This window comes from Salvelinus fontinalis, chromosome 37 (assembly GCF_029448725.1).
Source record: "Salvelinus fontinalis isolate EN_2023a chromosome 37, ASM2944872v1, whole genome shotgun sequence".
NCBI lineage: Eukaryota > Metazoa > Chordata > Actinopteri > Salmoniformes > Salmonidae > Salvelinus > Salvelinus fontinalis.
Genome location: NC_074701.1, coordinates 13,553,830 through 13,575,261, shown reverse-complemented (window position 1 = coordinate 13,575,261; position 21,432 = coordinate 13,553,830). Strand labels below are relative to the sequence as shown.

Below are 21,432 nucleotides of genomic sequence, written 5' to 3'. Positions count from 1 at the left end.
GGATCGGGTGCCTTATCAATCCAAAATAAAGACGCCACCCCGATTAGCATACATTTAATTACATAAGGATTGAGATCATTGTCAGGGGAGAAACTTGTATCAATTGTATTGTATCTACAATGAAGGGAAATCTAGGGTATTTACGTAACCCCGGTTCTATGATAATATGAGATAGACGTCTCACATATGGGGATTCACTCTAGAAGATTCACTAAATGAAGAACCAATCACAGCATCTATTGGAGACAGACAGGTAAAGTTGGAGAAGAGGTGAGCCCCTCCCCGCCTTATAAGGCACAACTCGCCCCACCTCTGGTCATTCTCAAGCATGCCTCTCTTCCAAATGAAAGGAGGACCAAGGCACTCGTCATATAATTCCTTTATTTGTATGGCATGTTCAATGGAAACATTGGATTGTCGTGGACAAGAGAGGGGCCCACTCGAAGAGTTGGTCACTCTTTCGACATGCTCTCGTTCTATCAAAGCACTGGACATAAATGGTGGAGACACTCTTCTTCCGTAGAAGTGAAGGGCGGCGGCTGGAAAGACATAAGCTCTAAGAAGAGACAATTGTAATTGCCGCTGACCTTAGGCATAAAGGCGGGGATGGGTAACAGTGTTACCTTGGATAACACCGGGGCAAACTGTAGGCACGAATGGTGGACTGACAAACCATGCAGGTCACTCACTTGCTCTGCTGATGTAAGGTCAATCACTAAAGCTGTTTTGAAGGAGATATATTTCATCTCCACACTATCCAGAGGCTTAAAAGGCTGCTGCAAACTTGCCTCAAGCACAATAGACAGGTCCCAAGATGGGGCTAAAGGCTTGGAAACTGGGCATAAGCGACGCACTACCTTCAAAAAAATGACATAACCGAGGGTGTATCCCTACTATGTTATTGTCCAAGCCTATATGACAGGCTGAGATAGCAGTTAAATAGACCTTAACAGTGGAAAATGTCTTCCCTCTGCCTAAAATGTCCTGCAAGAAGCATAAAACCTTGGATACTGAGCATCGGTAAGGAATTATCTGAAGGCTATTGTTCACACCACTTCTCAAAAACGCACAACTTGTTTCCATAAAGTGAGCGTGTAGAAGAGGCCCTTGAACTCTGGATAGTCTCAATGATTCCGATTGGCAAGCCTGCCACATCCTCTCACGGGCCAGGCCCAGAGGGCCATGGTTTCTGGGTGAGGGTGGAAAACATCTCTGTTTGCTTTGGGTCAACAGATTCTAACGGTAGCTGCCTGGGCTTATTGTAAAGCAGGAGAGTAGAGCTTCCATGGCCATTGAGTGGCTACCGAGATGAGGGATAAGCCTTGTTCCCTCACTCTGTCCAGAGTGGGGAGTATCAAGCATAGAGGAGGAAAAGTGTAAAGCATCTCCCTTGGCCAAGGAGGTGCCAGTGGGTCCAACCCCAGTGGTGCATCTCCTGCTAGGAACAACGGACAGTGTGTGTGTCTTCGTGCGATGCGAAGAGATCGACAGTGACTAGGCCGTATATCTCCCAGATCTGGTTCACCACCTGGGGATGGAGTCTCCAATCCCCGTAAAGTGGATTCCCTCTGGACAATAAGTCTGCTCCTACATTCAGTACACCCAGGAAGTGAGTTGCGCATAATGAGAAGAGGCGAGCTCTGCTCCACAGTATAATCTAGGTACTGTAGCTATTCTGTGTAAATGCAGAGAGCGAGCGCCACCCTGGCGGTTGATGTATATCACCACAGTCGAATTGTCTGTCCTGACCATGATTTGATCATTTTGAAGGAAGGGTAGAAAGTGTATCAATGAATAAAACACTATCAGCAGTTCCAGATAATTTATATGAGCGTGGTGGAGCTGCGGGGACCACAATCCGTTTACTGCTTTTTCTTTTCATCACTTACCCTGTAAATGATGTGCCTGTTGTCACTACCTTCCTTGATGACCGAGGGGCTCTTCCAGTGATGGAGAGCAAAGAGACAGTCCATGGTCACCGCTATCTTTCGACTGAGGTGCAGTTGTGGACACAGGGGATTGGCAGATATCCAACAGTGAAAGTCTCCTATTCTCAGTAGTCCTAGCGGTACAACTGAGATGGTGGACGCAATCAATCCCAGCACTCAGAGGCAGGTTTTGAGCGTGACCGAGTGCCCCCGGTGAACAGGGAGCGGCACTATCGGAACGACGTGATGTGGTTGTCCAATAGTGTAGCCCGGTGAGAGAGAGAATCCTTGCCTGACGACTCAAACTGAATTAATCTGCTGCTCTATCGTTCGCTACATACTTCAGTCTGAGACCGAAGTTGTTCGTGGTGACGTCAAAATGAGGGGTGTTGTACAAAACAAAGTCGTCAGCGATTTAGTCATCTCTAACCAATCAGAGTAATAAAGCCAATGACCAATGTTCAGTCATCTTCTTTACGCACTGTGTTCTGTCCATGATTATAGGCTAACGTTTGGCCGGTGAGATGGGTTAAAAGGGAAGTCATGTCGCAACCCGCTTGCTCCTGTGTTGGGGCTGCTTCCACACACTTGCTGAACGTTTGTGGAGCTAGTGCTAGCCCGAAGGGGACAGCGAGGTATTCGCAGGCTGTGTCTTGAAAGGCAAACCTGAGAAACTTCCCGTGGGCTGGCAGAATACTTATGTGAAAATAAGCATTGAGGCACATCGCCTCGGCGAATAGAGCGAGACAGCACTTTGAGCGTAGGAATATGAAACGTGTACTTTCTCAGATAGCTGTTGAAGACCCATAGGTCCAGAATGGGGTGACTGATCATTTGTCTTTTTGCCTCAGGTGCTTGTGAATGCGCTGAGGGAGAGCTGTGGCACGGGGGGGGGGCACTTGGGGGCAGGCCAGAACATGTAGTGGTGACCTGTTTGCTGCCCCTCTCTACTGCTGGGAATGCACCGCTACTTCCCAGGGGAATCAGGTGGATGGGACCTTGATGCGGTAGCAGCGAAGGACCAATTCCCCCACTGTCTGTAAGGAGAACCACATTGTGGGTTCGCAGCCTGCTGCGTCGGCTGGGGGTTTTGCATTGCGAGAAAACCCTGGTGCCAGTGTGTTGCCCTCTCTACAGCCTTGAATGGCTCCTCTAATGAATGTGCAGCAGACATGTAAACCTTCTGGAAGATGGAGGCGGAAATGTGCTCTGTCTTCCCAGGAAGAGAAGTGTCGGTCTGTGACGCAGTACTGGGCTTGAGGTCGTTGGCCAGTGGCGGCTCAACTACCGGGGGATTGCTTGTGATGCTAGCTACCACCGGAGACTGAGGAGTAGAAAACTATTTATACTCTAAGCAAAACTTTCCTCTCGGTCAGCACTCAACACTATCGACAGGAGCTGAGGTCCTACGTTCTGCAGCTTTAACCTCACGGTTTCGCCTGAGAACAGTTCAGTAGGAGACAGTGATCTAGTCGCACCGAGGAGAGCTTCTCCAACAGACGCTGTGATTGGTTCTTCAGTTAGTGAATCTTCTAGAGTGAATCCCCATTTGTGAGACATCGAAACAATTATTTGAAATAGAACAGCTGTTAAGTTTCGCCGTGGGATAGCTTAACATAAACCTAGGATAAATTATTTTTCGATGTAGTTCTGTTGCCATGTCAACCATCTCTCTCCAAACTCTCCCACTGAAAATTCAGACGAGTCATTTCTCCCAGCGGGCTGGTTAGGTCCGTCTAGGTGGAGTTCAGACATGGTAATCGATCCGCAGCCAAGCGAAGGATACAGATGCCATCGCCCTGGAGCCTCGTTGGCTCTGACTGGAGCAGACACGCACAGATTAGAGAGTAGTCCCTCACTACGCTGACTCCCTGCCACTCCATTTGTCTCTCCTCCTTGTCCTTATATCTCTAAATCTCTCCCTCTGTTCCCCTCTGGCCTCAGGCAACTCTCCCTCCATCCACTTTCACCTCAACTACTTTTGTGAGCCCCCCCAATAAATCAAAAATCGAAATCCCTTCCGCTCATCTTTCTCCTTCTCCCTTCCACTTCCCCTCCCCACTTACCTTCCTCATGAGATGGACCAGATCCTTGGGCCAGGTGGAGTTGTACTGCACACTGACTGTACTGAAGAGCTGCATTAAAGACTCCACTGAGTTACTGGCATGGATCTCATAGGGCCTCTGACAGAGGGAGAGAGCGAGAGAGAGGGTGAGAGGGAGAGGGAAGAAGGAGAGAGGGAGGAGAACGGAAGAGAGAGAAAGGATGAAAGAGAGAGTAAGAGAGAGATAGGGGGGCGAGAGAGAGCGAAGGAGAAAGAAAGAGAGAGAGGGAAGAAAGCATAGACAGACAGTGAGAAATGGAAAGAAGTGAGTAACAACCACATACAGTAAGCTTCAATTTTCGTTACTCAAGAACAGCTCCACTTCCCATAATGCCTTTCCTTACCCATCCACGCAGCACCTCAAAAACCGTCACGCCTAGTGACCACCAATCCACCTCAAAGGCATAACCCACCCCCCCGCTCACAAAGGACTGGAAGATCTCTGGGGCTGGAGGAGATACAACACAGACAGAGTCAGTCAGCTAGGCTACACAAGACCATCGAACACTAATGGATATTTACACAGTATGTTAGTGATACGGTTCCAGATCTGTCTCGTCATAGTCGTGACTATGACCATAGGAGTTGGCAAGACAGTACAAACAGATCTGGGTCCAGGCTAGTGATAAAGGTTTCCAAGGGCTGAAGGAATAACAGGTATAAAAAAAAGTCTTACCCATGTAGGGCTTGGTTCCAGCTAAGGCCGTGGCCCTCTCTCCATCCTTGATTATTGTAGCAACGTTGAAGTCTGTCAGGTGGGCGTGGCCTGTGAAGACAGCGCTCCTTAGAACCAAACTCAAATATACTAACACCACACCCAAAACATGTTTCTTTTTTTAACAAAACTATCAAAAAGAAACTTAAAGCTACGGTATCTATTTTTGTCTGAACTTGAGTAGGCTTTCTATCTTTTTTGCCTGATGTAACCTAAATCAAATTTGTTGTCTCTGACTAACTTTGACTAACTAACTGATAAACAAAAAAAAAACACAAATAGCTTAGTAAAACATGATTCAGTGTGTCAACGAGACATTTGTTTGCCGGAGTCTGGTCTAGTGGTAGCGCTGCCGACCACATATACCCGCTGGCGACAGGATTATGAATCCTGCCTCGGCCCCTACTCCCAGTCTCCCTCTGTATCTGTCTCCGTCTCTACCTTCTGCCTGTCACTGTCCTTACAACAATAAAATACATTACAAATATATATTTTAAAAATACTTGAAGCAGAGTTTTGCTGAGCATTTTACTGTAAGAGCTGATGTCTATAGACCACAGTAGTGAAGTGGACTAGTGTGTCCTTGTGCTTCTTTCTGCATTTCTTCAAAGCATGGTGGGGTGTGAGACACACATTCGGGCTATTCTGCATGAGTGCTGACCCCATTACTGTGGTGATACCCACAGAAACATCCTGCAGAGTCACGACTGTGTGTCCTACCTGTCACCTTGGACCAGTTTCATTCTCAGAAGCTCCCTTTTACTGTACATGGGGACATTTTTCTCTTTCTCACTCTCGCTCCTTCTCTACCACACATACTGTACACACGCACATGAACAACAATGTCACTCAAATGGCCTCCACGTGCCTTCATAAGGCATGTGACAAAAAGGTAAAACACACACGCGTCGTAAACACCAAAGAGGTAAAGTCATCTCTAAAGAAGAGGCATTCTCACCTTGCTCATCTAACAAGATGTTGTCTGGTTTGATATCCCTGTGAGATAGAAACAGAGAGAAACACAGAAATCATTGTCTGAGAATATGGACCTGCATATGGAACTACATGTAAATCTGTACATGTAGTCAATATAAAGCGTGTGCCACAGACTGTGTGTTTCTGAGTTGTGCTTGCACGTGTGTGGAACATGATGGGTAGCTGTATGTGTTACATGTGTGTGCAAGTGTATCTGTACATTGAGGCTCGTAAGTATTGCCTGGGTCGTTCAACAAAAAGAGGGCCTTTTGGGGTGTGTAATGCTGTTAAGAAAAACATTTTATTTCACCAAATTGTTACATTCTGTCATAAAGAGAGCATGTTCCACTTAATATATAAAAAACATTCTCGCCATAAAAGAGGTCAAGTTAAGAAAAATGTGAAAAAAAATTGCCAATTAAAGTTACAAGGTTTACCATTGAGGATTTCATTTTTAAATCAGCCATAGCTCCCCGTGTGACAGGGGGAATGGAAGCATGTATTGTGCAGCAGGGAGGGGCAATTGAATGCAAGCGTAACACGTTTTTTTTTAACTTAACACTTTTCTAGACCATCTACTATGGGTAACAGGGTTGACATGTTATGTTCGACTCTCTCAGTTTTCTACCACAAAACACCGGAAAATGCTCACCTGCTTTCACACTATGATTTGAATGTTCACTGTTTCTTTTGAAAAAATTATTTAAAAAAGGAATAGTTTCACCATATTCAAATTATAGTTCAGTCCATGTAACAGGGTTGACCTTAAAATGAGGGATAAACAACTAATCACATGAAATAAATAACCATCTTCAGAAATGACTTTGTCAAAGCAACAAAATAACTAGAGATTTACAATGATGTTGAAAACGTTGGGACAATTTGGGGTTAAATGCGTTAAAATGTTCCTAGAAAAAGTGACGTGGGACATTTCCATATTCATAATTTTTTTTTAGATACATTACATTTTCAATGTTGTTTATATTAAAGCTAGTTCCCTGCATTTAATATAACAGGCTTTTAAAATTAAATATATGTGACTGTGTGCCGATGTGTGTACGTATGCCCATGTACTGATCCCTACACGACTATATTCGACATGGATGAATGGGAACATTGGGAACATGGCCATTTCCAATCCCAATGCCAGGGAGGCACTCCCAGGTTTTCTCCACACATGCTTTTTATGTGGGGCACCAATGCAATGGAGACCAACATAAACAACAACACCTTGGTGTTAACCCACATGCACAGCCCCCTCCAAGCCCACAGCCAATTAACAGAGCCAACCCCGCGTATTTAATTATGCAGCCTGTCACCAAAGTGTGAATAATACATTTAGTCCACATAGAGAGTCTCATACGCTACACTAATATGATATCAGGCTACAGTAAGTCTTTTTTAACTGGTGTTTTCCTTCAGAGGTTTCATGGATATGTGATCACAAACCCAAGCCATTTAGTCCACAGAGTCTTTGTCTCAAACACTACACTAACATAAAAAGTAATATGTGCACTAAGGCTATACCAAGAAGTAAGTCTCTATGTTAACTGGTGTATTTCTCAAGAGATTTCAATGGAAATGTACGGGAGGAACTCAAATGTGAAAGTCTCTACACCGCCACAGTGGTTATTCGATGCAAAAATCAGCTCATACACTTCACTAAAGTAACATTCCTGTTAGCACTGACCCATTGGGATCACACTGGTACAATCAATGTTGCTTCCAAGTCATTTCAATGAAAAAAACGAAATTACGTTGAACCAACGTGGAATAAACGTTGACTTGACGTCTTTGCCCATTGGGGAGGCTATACTATACCATAAAAGTACATCTCTATGTTAACTGGTGTATTTCTCAAGAGGTTTATGGGAAATGTATTCAATTCACGGGCTTTATGGCCATGGGAGAAATTCCAATATGAAACCCTCTGCCATCCCGCCATACTGCCACCATGGTTATTTGATGTAAAACCATGCAGAGCATTGCTCATTGAACACACTTCTTCTTTGACGTGACTAGCAATGCAGTCAAACGGGTTTCCTAAGTATGGAATGTCAACTCCAGCCGCAGACGACTAACACGTTTGAGGTCTAATTCCACCCCTAAGGCCTTCACTATAGAAGAGGGAAGAGAAATCAATGTTCACCTTTTTAGTTTTTCTCCGGTGCAGAAGAAGTAAAGAGGGGGGCCATTCTTGCATTCTTTGGGGACTTTTTTGCTTAGACTAATTCCACCTTCCTCAGGCATCATGGCAGCAGCAGACTGTTGCTAGGAGACACTTCTTCCCCAATTTAGTGCAACAAAATAATAGTATTCTCCTGTCACAAACCCACAGCATGGAACCAAATTGCAGAGCAGGAGATACAGATAACCAGGGATTGGATTAGGCCTCCTACAGCAGACACGATTGTGTCAGAGTCAGAAGTGATGCCAGGAGGAGAAAAAAAACAGAGACTTGGGCAAACTCCCTGAACCTTCTACCAACTAACTTAATTAGTATTTAAATAATGGCAAAGCACATTTACCAAGTTGACAGGGTGAATTACTGTTTTAACTTGAGTTAAGGACAAGTGTGTGTTCATTCTAGTTGGAAGTACAACGCCTTCAGAAAGTGTTCCCACCCTTTTACTTTTTACACATTTTGTTGTGTCACAAAGTGGGAGTAAATAGGTTTAGTTGTTTTTTTGTCAACGATCTACACAAAATACTCTGTAATGTCAAAGTGGAAGAAAAATTTGAAAATTTGTTTTAAAAAATATGAAAAATAAAGCACTACTATATCTTCATTAGATAAGTATTCAACCCCCTAAGATATTACATGATAGAATCACCTCTGGCAGTGATTACATCTGTGAGTCTTTCTGGGTAAGTCTCTAAGAGCTTTGCACACCTGGAATGTACAATATTTGCACATTATTCTTTTAAAAATTCTTCAATCTCTATCAAGTTGGTTGTTGATCATTGCTAGACAGCCATTTTCAAGTCTTGCCATAGATTTTCAAGGCAAATTTAAGTCAAAACTGGAACTGGGCCACTTTCAATGTCGTCATGATGTACAGTGGTGAGAATAAGTATTTGATACACTGCCGATTTTGCAGGTTTTCCTACTTACAAAGCATGTAGAGGTCTGTAATTTGTATCATAGGTACACTTCTACTGTGAGAGACGGAATCTAAAACAAAAATCCAGAAAATCACATTGTATGATTTTTAAGTAATTAATTTGCATTTTATTGCATGACATACGTATTTGATCACCTACCAACAAGTAAGAATTCCGGCTCTCACAGACCTGTTCGTTTTTATTTAAGAAGCCCTCCTGTTCTCCACTCATTACCTGTATTAACTGCACCTGTTTGAACTCGTTACCTGTATAAAAGACACCTGTCCACACACTCAATCAAACAGACTCCAACCTCTCAACAATGGCCAAGACCAGAGAGCTGTGTAAGGACATCAGGGATAAAATTGCAGACCTGCACAAGGCTGGGATGGGCTACGGGACAATAGGCAAGCAGCTTGGTGAGAAGGCAACAACTGTTGGCGCAATTATTAGAAAATAGTGGAAGTTCAAGATGACGGTCAATCACCCTCGGTCTGGGGCTCCATGCAAGATTTCACCTCGTGGGGCATCAATGATCATGAGGAAGGTGAGGGATCAGCCCAGAACTACACTGCAGGACCTGGTCAATGACCTGAAGAGAGCTGGGACCACAGTCTCAAAGAAAACCATTAGTAACACACTACGCCATCATGGATTAAAATCCTGCAGCGCACGCAAGGTCCCCCTGCTCAAGCCAGCGCATGTCCAGGCCCGTCTGAAGTTTGCCAATGACCATCTGGATGATCCAGAGGAGGAATGGGAGAAGGCCATGTGGTCTGATGAGACAAAAATAGAGCTTTTTGGTCTAAACTCCACTCGCCGTGTTTGGAGGAAGAAGAAGAATGAGTACAACCCCAAGAACACCATCCCAACCGTGAAGCATGGAGGTGGAAACATCATTCTTTGGGGATGCTTTTCTGCAAAGGGGACAGGACGACTGCACCGTATTGAGGGGAGGATGGATGGGGCCATGTATCGCGAGATCTTGGCCAACAACCTCCTTCCCTCAGTAAGAGCATTGAAGATGGGTCGTGGCTGGGTCTTCCAGCATGACAACGATCACAAACAGGATGCATGTTTTGGAATATTTTTATTTTTTATTCTGTACAGGCTTTCTTCTTTTCACTCTGTCAATAAGGTTAGTATTGTGGAGTAACTACAATTTTGTTGATCCATCCTCAGTTTTCTACTATCACAGCCATTAAACTCTAACTATTTTAAAGTCACCATTGGCCTCATGGGGAAATCCCTGAGTGGTTTCCTTACTCTCTGGCAACTGAATTAGGAAGGACGCCTGTATCTTTGTAGTAACTGGGTCTATTGAAACACCATTCAAAGTCTTATTAATAACTTCACCATCGTCAAAGTGATAGTCAATGTCTGCTTTTTTTTTTACCCATCTCCCAATAGGTGCCCTTTGCGAGGCATTGGAAAACCTCCCTGGATCTGTTTTTGAAATTCACTGCTCGACTGGGGGGGGGTACAGTGATGAGGTAGTCGTTCAAAAATCATGTTAAACAATATTATTAGTGAGTCCATGCAACTTATTGGGTTACTTCATAAGCACATGTTTACTTTGCCATAACAAAGGGGTTGAAGATTATTCACTTATTCACTCAAGACATTTCAGCTTTTCATGTTTAATTCATCTGTAAACATTTAGAAAAACATATTCCACTTTAACATTATGGGGTATTGTGTGTAGGCCAGTGACATAAAATCTAAATTGAATCCATTTTAAATTCAGGCTGTAACACAACAAAATGTGGAAAAAGTCAATGGATGTGAATACTTTCTGAAGGCACTGTACATGATTGCTCAACGGCACGAACACACTCACCAGTACGCACGCACCCAGATATTTATTTGCACTTTAGAGGAGCAATTTGCTAAAACGAGCTTTGGAGTAAAGGTTAAAACATTGAGGCCAAATGGTTAAAACATTTTGAGTGGAGTTTGTGGTCTACAAGGACCTAAACACTTTCATTTACAGCACCAACACTTTGCACTATGCTCAGCACTTTCAACAAAAGCTCATAACTGCAAGTCATACCATGCGGAAGAAGATTGATTGTAACAATTACAGCAATATAGAAAAGCCTTAATTAAAAGGGAATGCCCAGGTCCTTATAGAAAGAATACTGCACAGCAAACAACAGATTGTTGAACAAACATATTGGCTACTAAATCCATTTTAGTTTCACAATCCGATGGATAAAAACTCAGATTCTTAACAAGCACACAAACAACTACACCACTGCCCAGTGATATACTAGTGAATTCAAAGCTGTGGCTTTTCTTCCAACGAGCACCACATATTGGAGCCTACATCATTAGACCCAGAGCGCCGGTTTTCCAGTACTGCAGTGCTGTGAGTATCTCCTGTAGCCATCAGGCCACACATTAGGTGTCAGAGCTGGGAGAGTGAAAAGGATGATGCAGGACTGCCCGTTCTGCTGGGGACACTCAAGACAGATGAGAAAAGGATGATGATGAATCATTACACCCCTTAACACAGGCGATTCATCTCCTTTCGGACATGGAGGTGAGGGGATGTCAGTCTCTGAAACAGGGAGTAGAAGAGGGAGGGCCAGGAGTCCCAGACGTGGCACCCAGGATAGGAGTAATCAGGGAGGTACGTACAACTAAAAGCAGACAAACAGCGATCCCCTGCTGGGTGTCGGTGAATGGTGGCTGTTTGCAATGTTTCAGAAAATGATCAGAAAATGACAGCTCACATTCTGGTCAGAGCGATCGGAATGTCGCTCTCTGCTTTTAACTCTAGAAGCACAGAGGCAGTCATTTTGACTGCATATTAATTTAAAATGTAAATATCTGCAATTGTTTAAGTCATGCCCCCCCCCCCCCCCTCTATCCTTGACTTTCGCTAAATAAGTCTATTTAACATACATATGTTGTAAGAATTTTTATATCAGAAGCATAATATGTTAAAGCTGTTTTAAGAGGACATGTCATTTTTTCCCCCTATACCAAAAATGGACTTTTTCTAATCCTCCTACAGAGTCACATTCATCAGGTAAGACGAGCAGACAGAGCCGATTCTGAGGTTTCCAACTATCACTTTTTCCAAGAATAACCGCTGTTCCTTTGCGGTCCATACATGAGCACGCGCCAGCAATTTTCAAGTGTCATTGTCACGTGCACAAGTACAGTTAAATGCCTTTCTTGCAAACTCCTTCCCAACAATGCAGTAATCAATATCAGTAGTACTATAAATGAAGTAAAGGAATTGTAAATTGCAGAAATATGGCTTTTAAAACCGTAACATTCAGAATAAAAATGTTTAAAGGGATGGTTGTCAAAAGAAAGTTGTTTTTGTTTATGACTTTTTTTTATTGGGCACAGAGGGTAGTGCTTTATTTATTCTCGCTCTCTGTTTACATTCACCCTTTTTGCAGGTTTTACTATATCATTTATTATATCCTAGACAGATTTCCTCATCTGCTTGCGTGCACCCCCCTATAGGTTAGTAAGTAAGCGGTCAGTTCCAGGGTCAGTGGCAATACAATATTTACAAAGTGCAGGGATACTGGATATGTAAAAGGGGGAAGTTGACTAGACATCAGGAGCATATATGATGATCGTATGTGAGTGTGTGTGTGTAGTCACTTTTTTAAATTTGATTTAATCGTTTAACTAGGCAAGTCAGTAAGGAACAAATAATGACGGCCTACCCCGGCCAAACGCGGACGACGCTGGGCCAATTGCGCGCTGCCCTATGGGACTCCCAAAGAAGGCCAGATGTGATACAGCCTAGATTCGAACCAGAGACTGTAGTGACGCATCTTGCACTGAGATGCAGTGCCTGAGACCGCTGCGCCACTCGGGAGCCCGTGGAGTAGGAATGTGTGTGCATGTTATGTATGTGTGACTGTGAGTGTATGTGTGCTGGAGTGTGAGTGTGAGTGTGTGCAAGTCCTGTGAGAGTGCATGTGAGTGCATACTCTCCTGTGAGAGTAAGTGTGAAAATAAAGTAAAACAGTCAAAGCAGATAGTCCATGTATCCATTCTGTTAGCTATTTAGCAGTCTTATGGCATGGGGATAGAAGCTGTTCAGGCGCCTGTTGGTGTCAGACTTGTTGCTCCCGTACCGCTTGTCATGCGGAAGCAGAGAGTACAGTCGATGGGCTTGGGTGGATGGAGTCTTTAACAATTTTCCAGGCCTTCCTTTCACACCGCCTGATATAGAGGTCCTGGATCGCAGGTGCCATGCAATCGAGGGCGGTGCAGTTGCCATACCAAGCAGTGATGCAGCCAGTCAAGATGCTCTCAATGGTGCAGTCCCCTCCCCGTCTCATGTAGTCATCATCGCCAGTTATCAGGCCTACCACCGTCGCGTCGTCAGCAAACTTGATGATGGTGTTGGAGTTGTGCGTGGCTACGCAGTCGTGGGTAAACACAGAGTACAAGAGTGGACTAAGCACACACCCCTGTGGGTCCCCCGTGTTGAGGGTCAGTGTGGCGGAGGTGATGCTGCCTACCCTCAATACCTGGGGTCAGCCCATCAGGAAGTCCAGGATGGTGACAAGCTTGGAGGGGACTATGGTGTTGAACGCTGAACTGTAGTCAATGAACAGCATTCTCAAATAGGTATTCCTCTAATCAAGGTGGGTGAGGGCAGTGTGGAGTGCAATCGAGATTGCATAATCTATGGCTCTGTTGGGGAGGTATGCAAATTGGAGTGTGTCTAGGATGTCTGGGATGATGGTGTTGATGTGTACCACAACCAGCCTTTCAAAGCACTTCATTATTACTGATGTGAGTGGTACAGGGCGGTAGTCATTCTAGCAGGTAGCCTTAGAGTTCTTGGGAACAGGAATGGTGGTGGTCAGCTTGAGACGTGGGGATTACAGATTGGGACGAGAGGTTGAAAATGACCATGAATATTCTTGCCAGCTGTTCCGCACATACATTGAGAATGCGCCCTGGAATAGTCCGGCCCCGTGGCCTTGTGAGCGTCGGCGGGGGCCCTCATGCACGGCTCGGTGTTGTTTTTTGCCGAAGTGAGTTTGTCTAGTAGAAAGGCATTGTTGGGCATATCACGGCTGGGTTTTCCTTTGCAATCCATTGTGCCACATGCGGTGGGTGTCAGAGCCTGTATAATAGGATTCCACCTTATTCCTACTGTCCTTTTGCTAGTATGAAGCCTTTGCAGAGGTCGTAACAGGAGTTGATTGTGTCCTCAGCCGTAGGCTCGGGGGTTGGCAGTGATAGCCCTCTGTACGGTAAGCCTGGTCTTTATCTTAGTGCCAACTTCTGTGTTAATCCTGGGCTTTTGATTGGGGAAGCAGCGAAACTTCACTATGGGGACAACGTCAGAGGTGCATTTCCGCCGGTGACGGAGGTGGTTAGCTCGTCGATGTTATCAGGGGAGTTCCAGCACATATTCCAGTCAGCTCTAACAGTCCTGTAGTATAGCCTCTGATTCGGCGGACCATTTCTCTATGGAGCGAGTAACGGGTACTTCCTGTTTGAGATTCTGCTTGAAGACAGGAAGCAGGAGTATAGAATAATGATTGGCCAAAAGGGCGATGAGGGAGGGCCTTTAATGCTGCTTGCGGGTAGAGTAACAGTGGTCTAGGACTTCACAGTGGTCTAGGACTATCACCCCTAGTGGCGAAGGAGACGTGTTGATGGAAGTTGTGCATCACGTAAAAAGAAGCAGCCTCCGTCCGGGTGCATGGTTTCCTGCTTGTTTATAGCCTCAACTACATATCACCTTCAGTAACATAAATGCTATTGTGTTCTTGGAAATGCATTGTTTCTCCTATTCTAATGTTATCAAGACCTTCATAAACACAACCAAAGGATTCTTTTCCCGATAGCATATATGACATGTATTTATTAGACTGTTAGCATGTTGCAGTCTAAATGGCTGCTCATTGGCATAGTAAGGGTGATAGCGAGGACCGGCAGTTCTAGTGTTAACAGTTTGCCATCGCAGTGTGTTTGAGCTCTAAAGGAGGGGCAGGAGACGCAGACACAGTTTTGGTTAGCGATGGCTAAAATGAGCTGAAGTTAGTAGTGGCTGTTTATAGAAATCCGAACAGTGGCTTAATGTCCTGGCCCATAGATTACTGTCAGGGTAAGAACCATATAACTGAAATCCTTTTAGCCTGAAATTTGGATTTAACACTATTACGAAAGCAAGGACACACTGTGTGATGTGTGTCCTGTGATATTTTCATCAATTTGATTTTTAAAAACTATGAATTCTGTGTATTATACGCTACATTGGACAAGGTAATGTTAGAGCGAAGACATGGATACATTATTTTTATTTTTATTTTTTTGTGCAACGTTCTGCCCTGACAAGACAAAATCATTGTCTTCATGAAGAGGCTTCTAAAGAGCTTCTACCCCCAAGCCATAAGACTCCTGAACATCTAATCAAATGGCTACCCAGACTATTTGCATCCCCCCCTTTTACACAGCTGATACTCTCACCGCTTTATTTTAAGAATGTGAAATGTCAGAATAATAGTAGAGAGGATGATTTATTTCAGCTTTAATTTCTTTCATCACATTCCCAGTGGGTCAGAAGTTTACATACACTCAATTAGTATTTGGTAGCATTGCCTTTGAATTGTTTAACCTGAGTCAAACGTTTTGGGTAGCCTTCCACAAGCTTCCACAATAAGTTGGGTGAATTTTGGCCCATTCCTCCTGACAGAGCTGGTGTACCTGAGTCAGGTTTGTAGGCCTCCTTAAATCACACACGCTTTTTCAGTTCTGCCCACAAATTCCCTATAGGATTGAGGTCAGGGCTTTGTGATGGCCACTCCAATACCTTGACTTTGTTGTCCTTAAGCCATTTTGACACAACTTTGGAAGTATGGTTGGGGTCATTGTTCATTTGGAAGACCCATTTGCAACCAAGCTTTAACTTCCTGACTGATGTCTTGAGAAGTTGCTTCAATATATCCACATAATTTTCCTCCCTCAGGATGCCATCTATTTTGTGAAGTGCACCAGTCCCTCCTGCAGCAAAGCACCCCCACAACATGATGCTGCCACCCCCGTGCTTCACGGTTGGGATGGTGTTCTTTGGCTTGCAAGCCTCCCCCTTTTCCTCCAAACATAACGATGGTCATTATGGCCAAACAGTTCTATTTTTGTTTCATCAGACCAGAGGACATTTCTCCAAAAAGTACGATCTTCGTCCCCATGTGCAGTTGCAAACCGTAGTCTGGCTTTTTATGGCGGTAATGGAGCAGTGGCTTCTTCCTTGCTGAGCGGCCTTTCAGGTCATGTCAATATAGGACTCGTTTTACTGTGGATATTGATACTTTTGTATCTGTTTCCTCTAGCATCTTCACAAGGTCCTTTGCTGTTGTTCTGGGATTGATTTGCACTTTTCACACCAAAAGTACATTCATCTCTAGGAGATAGAACGCGTCTCCTTCCTGGACGGTATGACGGCTGCGTGGTCCCATGGTGTTTATAGTTGCGTACTATTATTTGTACAGATGAACGTGGTACCTTCAGGCGTTTGGAAATTGCTCCCAAGGATGAACCAGACTTGTGGAGGTCTACATTTTTTTTCTGAGGTCTTGGCTAATTTCTTTAGATTTTCCCATGATCTCAAGCAAAGAGGCACTGAGTTAGAAGGTAGGCCTTGAAATACATCCACAGGTACACCTCCAATTGACTCAAATGATGTTAATTAGCCTATCAGAAGCTTCTAAAGCCATGACATCATTTTCAAGCTGTTGAATGGCACAGTCAACTTAGTGTATGTAAACTTCTGACCCACTGGAATTGTGATACAGTGAAATAATCTGTATGTAAACAATTGTTGGAAAAATTACTTGTGTCATTCACAAAGTAGATGTCCTGACCAACTTGCCAAAACTATAGTTTGTTAACAAGAAATTTGTGGAGTGGTTGAAAAACGAGTTTTAATGACACCATCCTAAGTGTATGTAAACTTCCGACTTCAACACTTCAAGGAAAGTGTTGTCGTGAACTAGTGGATGGTGTGTCTGTATTGAGTGTAAAATAATTCATTATAATAATTTGTACACTGCAAATTGAACACAACTAAACCCAAAAGGAGAATTTATTTGACAATAACAATCATTTCATACCTTGAATACACGGAGAAACGATCATGTATGTCTCTTTTTGTATTTGTGGGAATACTTGAGAACAGATTTCCTAAATTAAACACATTTTGAGCTGAATTCCTGGGGATGTTAGTCTTTTTTTGACCAAAAACTAAACCCGCCCCTCCCAAAATATATAAACTTAGCAAAAAAAGAAACGTCCTCTCACCGCCAACTGCGTTTATTTTCAGCAAACTTAACATGTATAAATATTTTTATGAATATAAGACTCAACAACTGAGACATAAACTGAACAAGTTCCAAAGACATGTGACTAACAGAGATGGAATAATGTCCCTGAACAATGGGGGTCAGAATCAAAAGTAACAGTCAGTATCTGGTGTGGCCAGATCTCCTCCTCATGGACTGCACCAGATTTGCCAGTTCTGTGCTGTGAGATGTTACCCCACTCTTCCACCAAGGCACCTGCAAGTTCCCGGGAATTTCTGGGGAATGGCCCTAGCCCTCACCATCCGATCCAACAGGTCCCAGACGTGCTCAATGGGATTGAGATCCGGGCTCTTCGCTGACCATGGCAGAACACTGACATTCCTGTCTTGCAGGAAATCACGCACACAACGAGCAGAATGGCTGGTGACATTGTCATGCTGGTGGGTCATGTTAGAATGAGCCTGTAGGAAGGGTACCACATGAGGGAGGAGGATGTCTTTCCTGTAACGCACAGCGTTGAGATTGCCTGCAATGACAACAAGCTCAATCCGATGATGCTGTGACACACCGCCCCAGACCATGACGGACCCTCCACCTCCAAATCGATCCCGCTCCAGAGTACAGGCCTCGGTGTAACACTCATTCCTTCGACGATAAATGCAAATCTGACCATCACCCCTGGTGAGACAAAACCGTAACTCGTCAGTGAAGAGCACTTTTTGCCAGTCCTGTCTGGTCCAGCGACGGTGGGTTTGTGCCCATAGGCGATGTTGTTGCCGGTGATGTCTGGTGAGGACCTCCCTTACAACAGGCCTACAAGCCCTCAGTCCAGCGTCTCTCAGCCTATTGCGGACAGTCTGAGCACTGATGGAGGGATTGTGCTTTCCTGGTCTGCCACTGCGAGGACTATCAGCTGTCCATCCTGTCTCCTTGTAGCGCTGTCTTAGGCGTCTCACAGTACGGACATTGCAATTTATTGCCCTGGCCACGTCTGCAGTCCTCATGCCTCCTTGCAACATGCCTAAGGTACATTCACGCAGATGAGCAAGGTGTTTTTCAGAGTCAGTAGAAAGGCCTCTTTAGTGTCCTAAGTTTTCATAACTGTGATCTTAATTGCATAGCGTCTGTAAGCTGTTGGTGTCTTAACGACCATTCCACAGGTGCATGTTCATACATTTTTTATGGTTCATTGTACAAGCATGGGAAACAGTGTTTAAACCCTTTACAATAAAGATCTGTGAAGTTACTTTGATTTTTACGAATTAACTTTGAAAGACAGGGTCCTGAAAAGGGGGCATTTCTTTTTTTGCTGACTTTAAATATATCTAGATTTTTTACTAAACTCTGGGGGGACAAAATAAACAATTTTGCTACCCCCAGTTGTATCTCATACCAGTGCAGTGGATGCTGTGTCTATGGATAATGTCCATACCTGTGGATAATGTGCTGGCTCTGCAGGTAGTCCAGTGCCAGGGTCATCTCACACAGGTAGAGTTTGACAGCGTCCTCGTTGAAATGGACGTTCTGTTGGAGGTGGTAGCGCAGGTCTCCTCCCAGCAGCAGATCCACCACCATGAACATGTCCTCCTCGTCCTGGAACGAGTACCTGGGACACAAGGCAGGGGTCAAAGGTCAGAGGGCTCAGTCAACATCCTGCTAGGGCCAGGACACCGACGAACAGTCAGACACAGACTCATACACACAGACACTCAGGATTGAGAAACACACACACAAGACACAGAATCACACACCGACACACAGGAGCAAAACCCAGAAACACACAGGCGCAAGACAACATGCTGACCACATGGATCCTGCATAACTACCCAGATAAATAATACATAAAACACAGTAGCAATACAACACAGTAGCATATCTTACTCAAGAAACTCACTATGTATGTGTGGAACTAAGTGTGTGTGCACGACTGTGCATAGATCAGGGCTCTCAACCCGTTTCTGGAGAGCTACCGTCCTGTAGATTTTCACTTATCTACCCTAAAACCCTGCATACCACTGCTGGCTTGCTTCTGAAGCTAAGCAGGGTTGGTCCTGGTCAGTCCCTGGATGGGAGACCAGATGCTGCTGGAAGTGGTGTTGGAGGGCCAGTAGGAGGCACTCTTTCCTCTGGTCTAAAAAATATCCCAATGCCCCAGGGCAGTGATTGGGGACACTGCCCTGTGTAGGGTGCCGTCTTTCGGATGGGACGTTAAACGGGTGTCCTGACTCTCTGAGGTCATTAAAGATCCCATGGCACTTATCGTAAGAGTAGGGGTGTTAACCCCGGTGTCCTGGCTAAATTCCCAATCTGGCCCTCAAACCATCATGGTCACCTAATAATCCCCAGTTTACAATTGGCTCATTCATCCCCCTCCTCTCCCTTGTAACTATTCCCCAAATGAGAACGTGTTCTCAGTCAACTTACCTGGTAAAATAACGGTAAAATAAATAAATAAATAAAATAAAATCTAGTGCACATTATTTTAATAATTAGCTGGTTGAAAAGCTGAGTCAGATTAGTTACAACTGGGGTTGCACAGAAACCTACATTAGGGTAGCTCTGCAGGAACAGGGTTGGAGAACGCCGGCATAGATGAATAGCCTATAACGTGTTAATGTATCCAGGAGTGGGTGTGAAGGAGTATTCACTTGTAAGCTCAAAACAAGCACAGTGGGAGCCATTACTTTGAAATTGATCATGATCTCAATGAGCTGCCATTTGTTGGAGTGAATGCAGGAGAGTGACTGACAAATTAAGGCAAGAACAGAACAGATTGATGACTCTTAACTGAAAACGGCTGGTGGATGGCTTAAGATCCTTGTCAACCAGGATAACCAATCAGGCACATCACATTGAAACACGTCCACAAAATGATCTGGATGGGGTTTGTGACAATCTACGACACCATCTCTCCACAGGCATGTACTAAACATCAAGCTCTACTGGCACACTACAGCAAGCCTTGTACAATAGAAATCCAATCCAAACCACACAGTACATAAACACAAAACGTCAGAAACCCACAATCACCTTTCTGAAATCATGAAAAGGGAGCAATAGAGAGAGCAAGAGAGAGAGAGCGCGAGAGAGGCTTTCCGGAGGTTCTCAATCCGTAAGGTAGAAAACAACTCACCCCCTTGTGATTTCCTGTATCAAACCCAGGTTCCAATCCTGGTCGCTATTGCAACATTATTTATTTTTCATCTTGGCAGATTTCCTATTTCTCCGGGCTTAGCCCCACACACTCAGGGGGCATTTTGATTGGCCCCTGAGTATTGATTGGCCCCCTATATCTGAAAAATGGAGCGCCGTGCTCAGAGCGAGCAAAAATCATTCCATCTCACCGGGACATCAGTTCTGAGTAGGTGATCGGATGATCTTCGCATTTGTGGTTCCCACCGTGAAGCATGGAGGAGGAGGTGTGATGGTGTGGGGTGCTTTGCTGGTGACACTGATTTATTTAGAATTCAAGGCACACTTAACCAGCATGGCTACCACATCATTCTGCAGCGATACGCAATCCCATCTGGTTTGCGCTTAGTGGGACTATCATTTGTTTTTCAACAGGACAATGACCCAACACACCTCCAGGCGGTGTAAGGACTATTTGACCAAGGAGGAGAGTGATGGAGTGCTGTATCAGATTACCTGGCCTCCACAATCAACTGACCTCAACCCAATTGAGATGGTATGGGATGAGTTGGACATGCAGCCAAGAAGTGCTCATTATACTGTATGTGGGAACTCCTTCAAGACTGTTGGAAAAGCATTCCAGGTGAAACTGGTTGAGAGAATGCCAAGAGTGTGCAAAGCTGTCAACAAGGCAAAGGGTGGCTACTTTGAAGAATCTAAAATCTATAATATTTTTTAGATTTGTTTAACCCTTTTTGGTTACCTCATGATTTCATAGTTTTGATTTCTTCACTATTATTCTACAATGTAGAAAATAGTAACATAAAGGAAAAACCTTGAATGAATAGGTGTGTCCAAACTTTTGACTGGTAATGTATATACAAAATATCTGGACACCACTTCAAATTAGTGGATTCGGCAATTTCAGCCACACCCGTTGTTGACAGGTGTATAAAATCAAACATTGGTAGTAGAATGGCCTTACTGAAGAGCTCAATGACTTTCAACGTGGCATCGTCATAACATGCCACCTTTCCAACAAGTCAGTTCGTAAAATGTCTGCCTGGCTAGAGCTGCCCCGGTCAACTGTATGTGCTGTTATTGTGACGTGTCGGAGCAACGTCTAGGAGCAACAGAGGCTGAACCGCAAATGGTAGGCTACCCATCTCACCG

At 44.4% G+C, this 21,432-nt stretch overlaps 1 protein-coding gene across 1 annotated transcript in view; it reads right to left on the bottom strand.

The window, feature by feature from the left end:
• The window catches only part of LOC129836173 (serine/threonine-protein kinase 32C-like), a 162,989-nt gene that overhangs the window by 13,070 nt on the left and 128,487 nt on the right, over positions 1 to 21,432 (bottom strand). The window contains exons 4-8 of the mRNA XM_055902023.1: positions 18,560 to 18,733; positions 5,706 to 5,743; positions 4,709 to 4,798; positions 4,377 to 4,480; positions 3,995 to 4,111 (exon numbers count right to left, since the gene is read on the bottom strand). Coding sequence (XP_055757998.1) covers positions 3,995 to 4,111; positions 4,377 to 4,480; positions 4,709 to 4,798; positions 5,706 to 5,743; positions 18,560 to 18,733 — 523 coding nt within the window. The remainder of the gene's footprint in view (positions 1 to 3,994; positions 4,112 to 4,376; positions 4,481 to 4,708; positions 4,799 to 5,705; positions 5,744 to 18,559; positions 18,734 to 21,432) is intronic.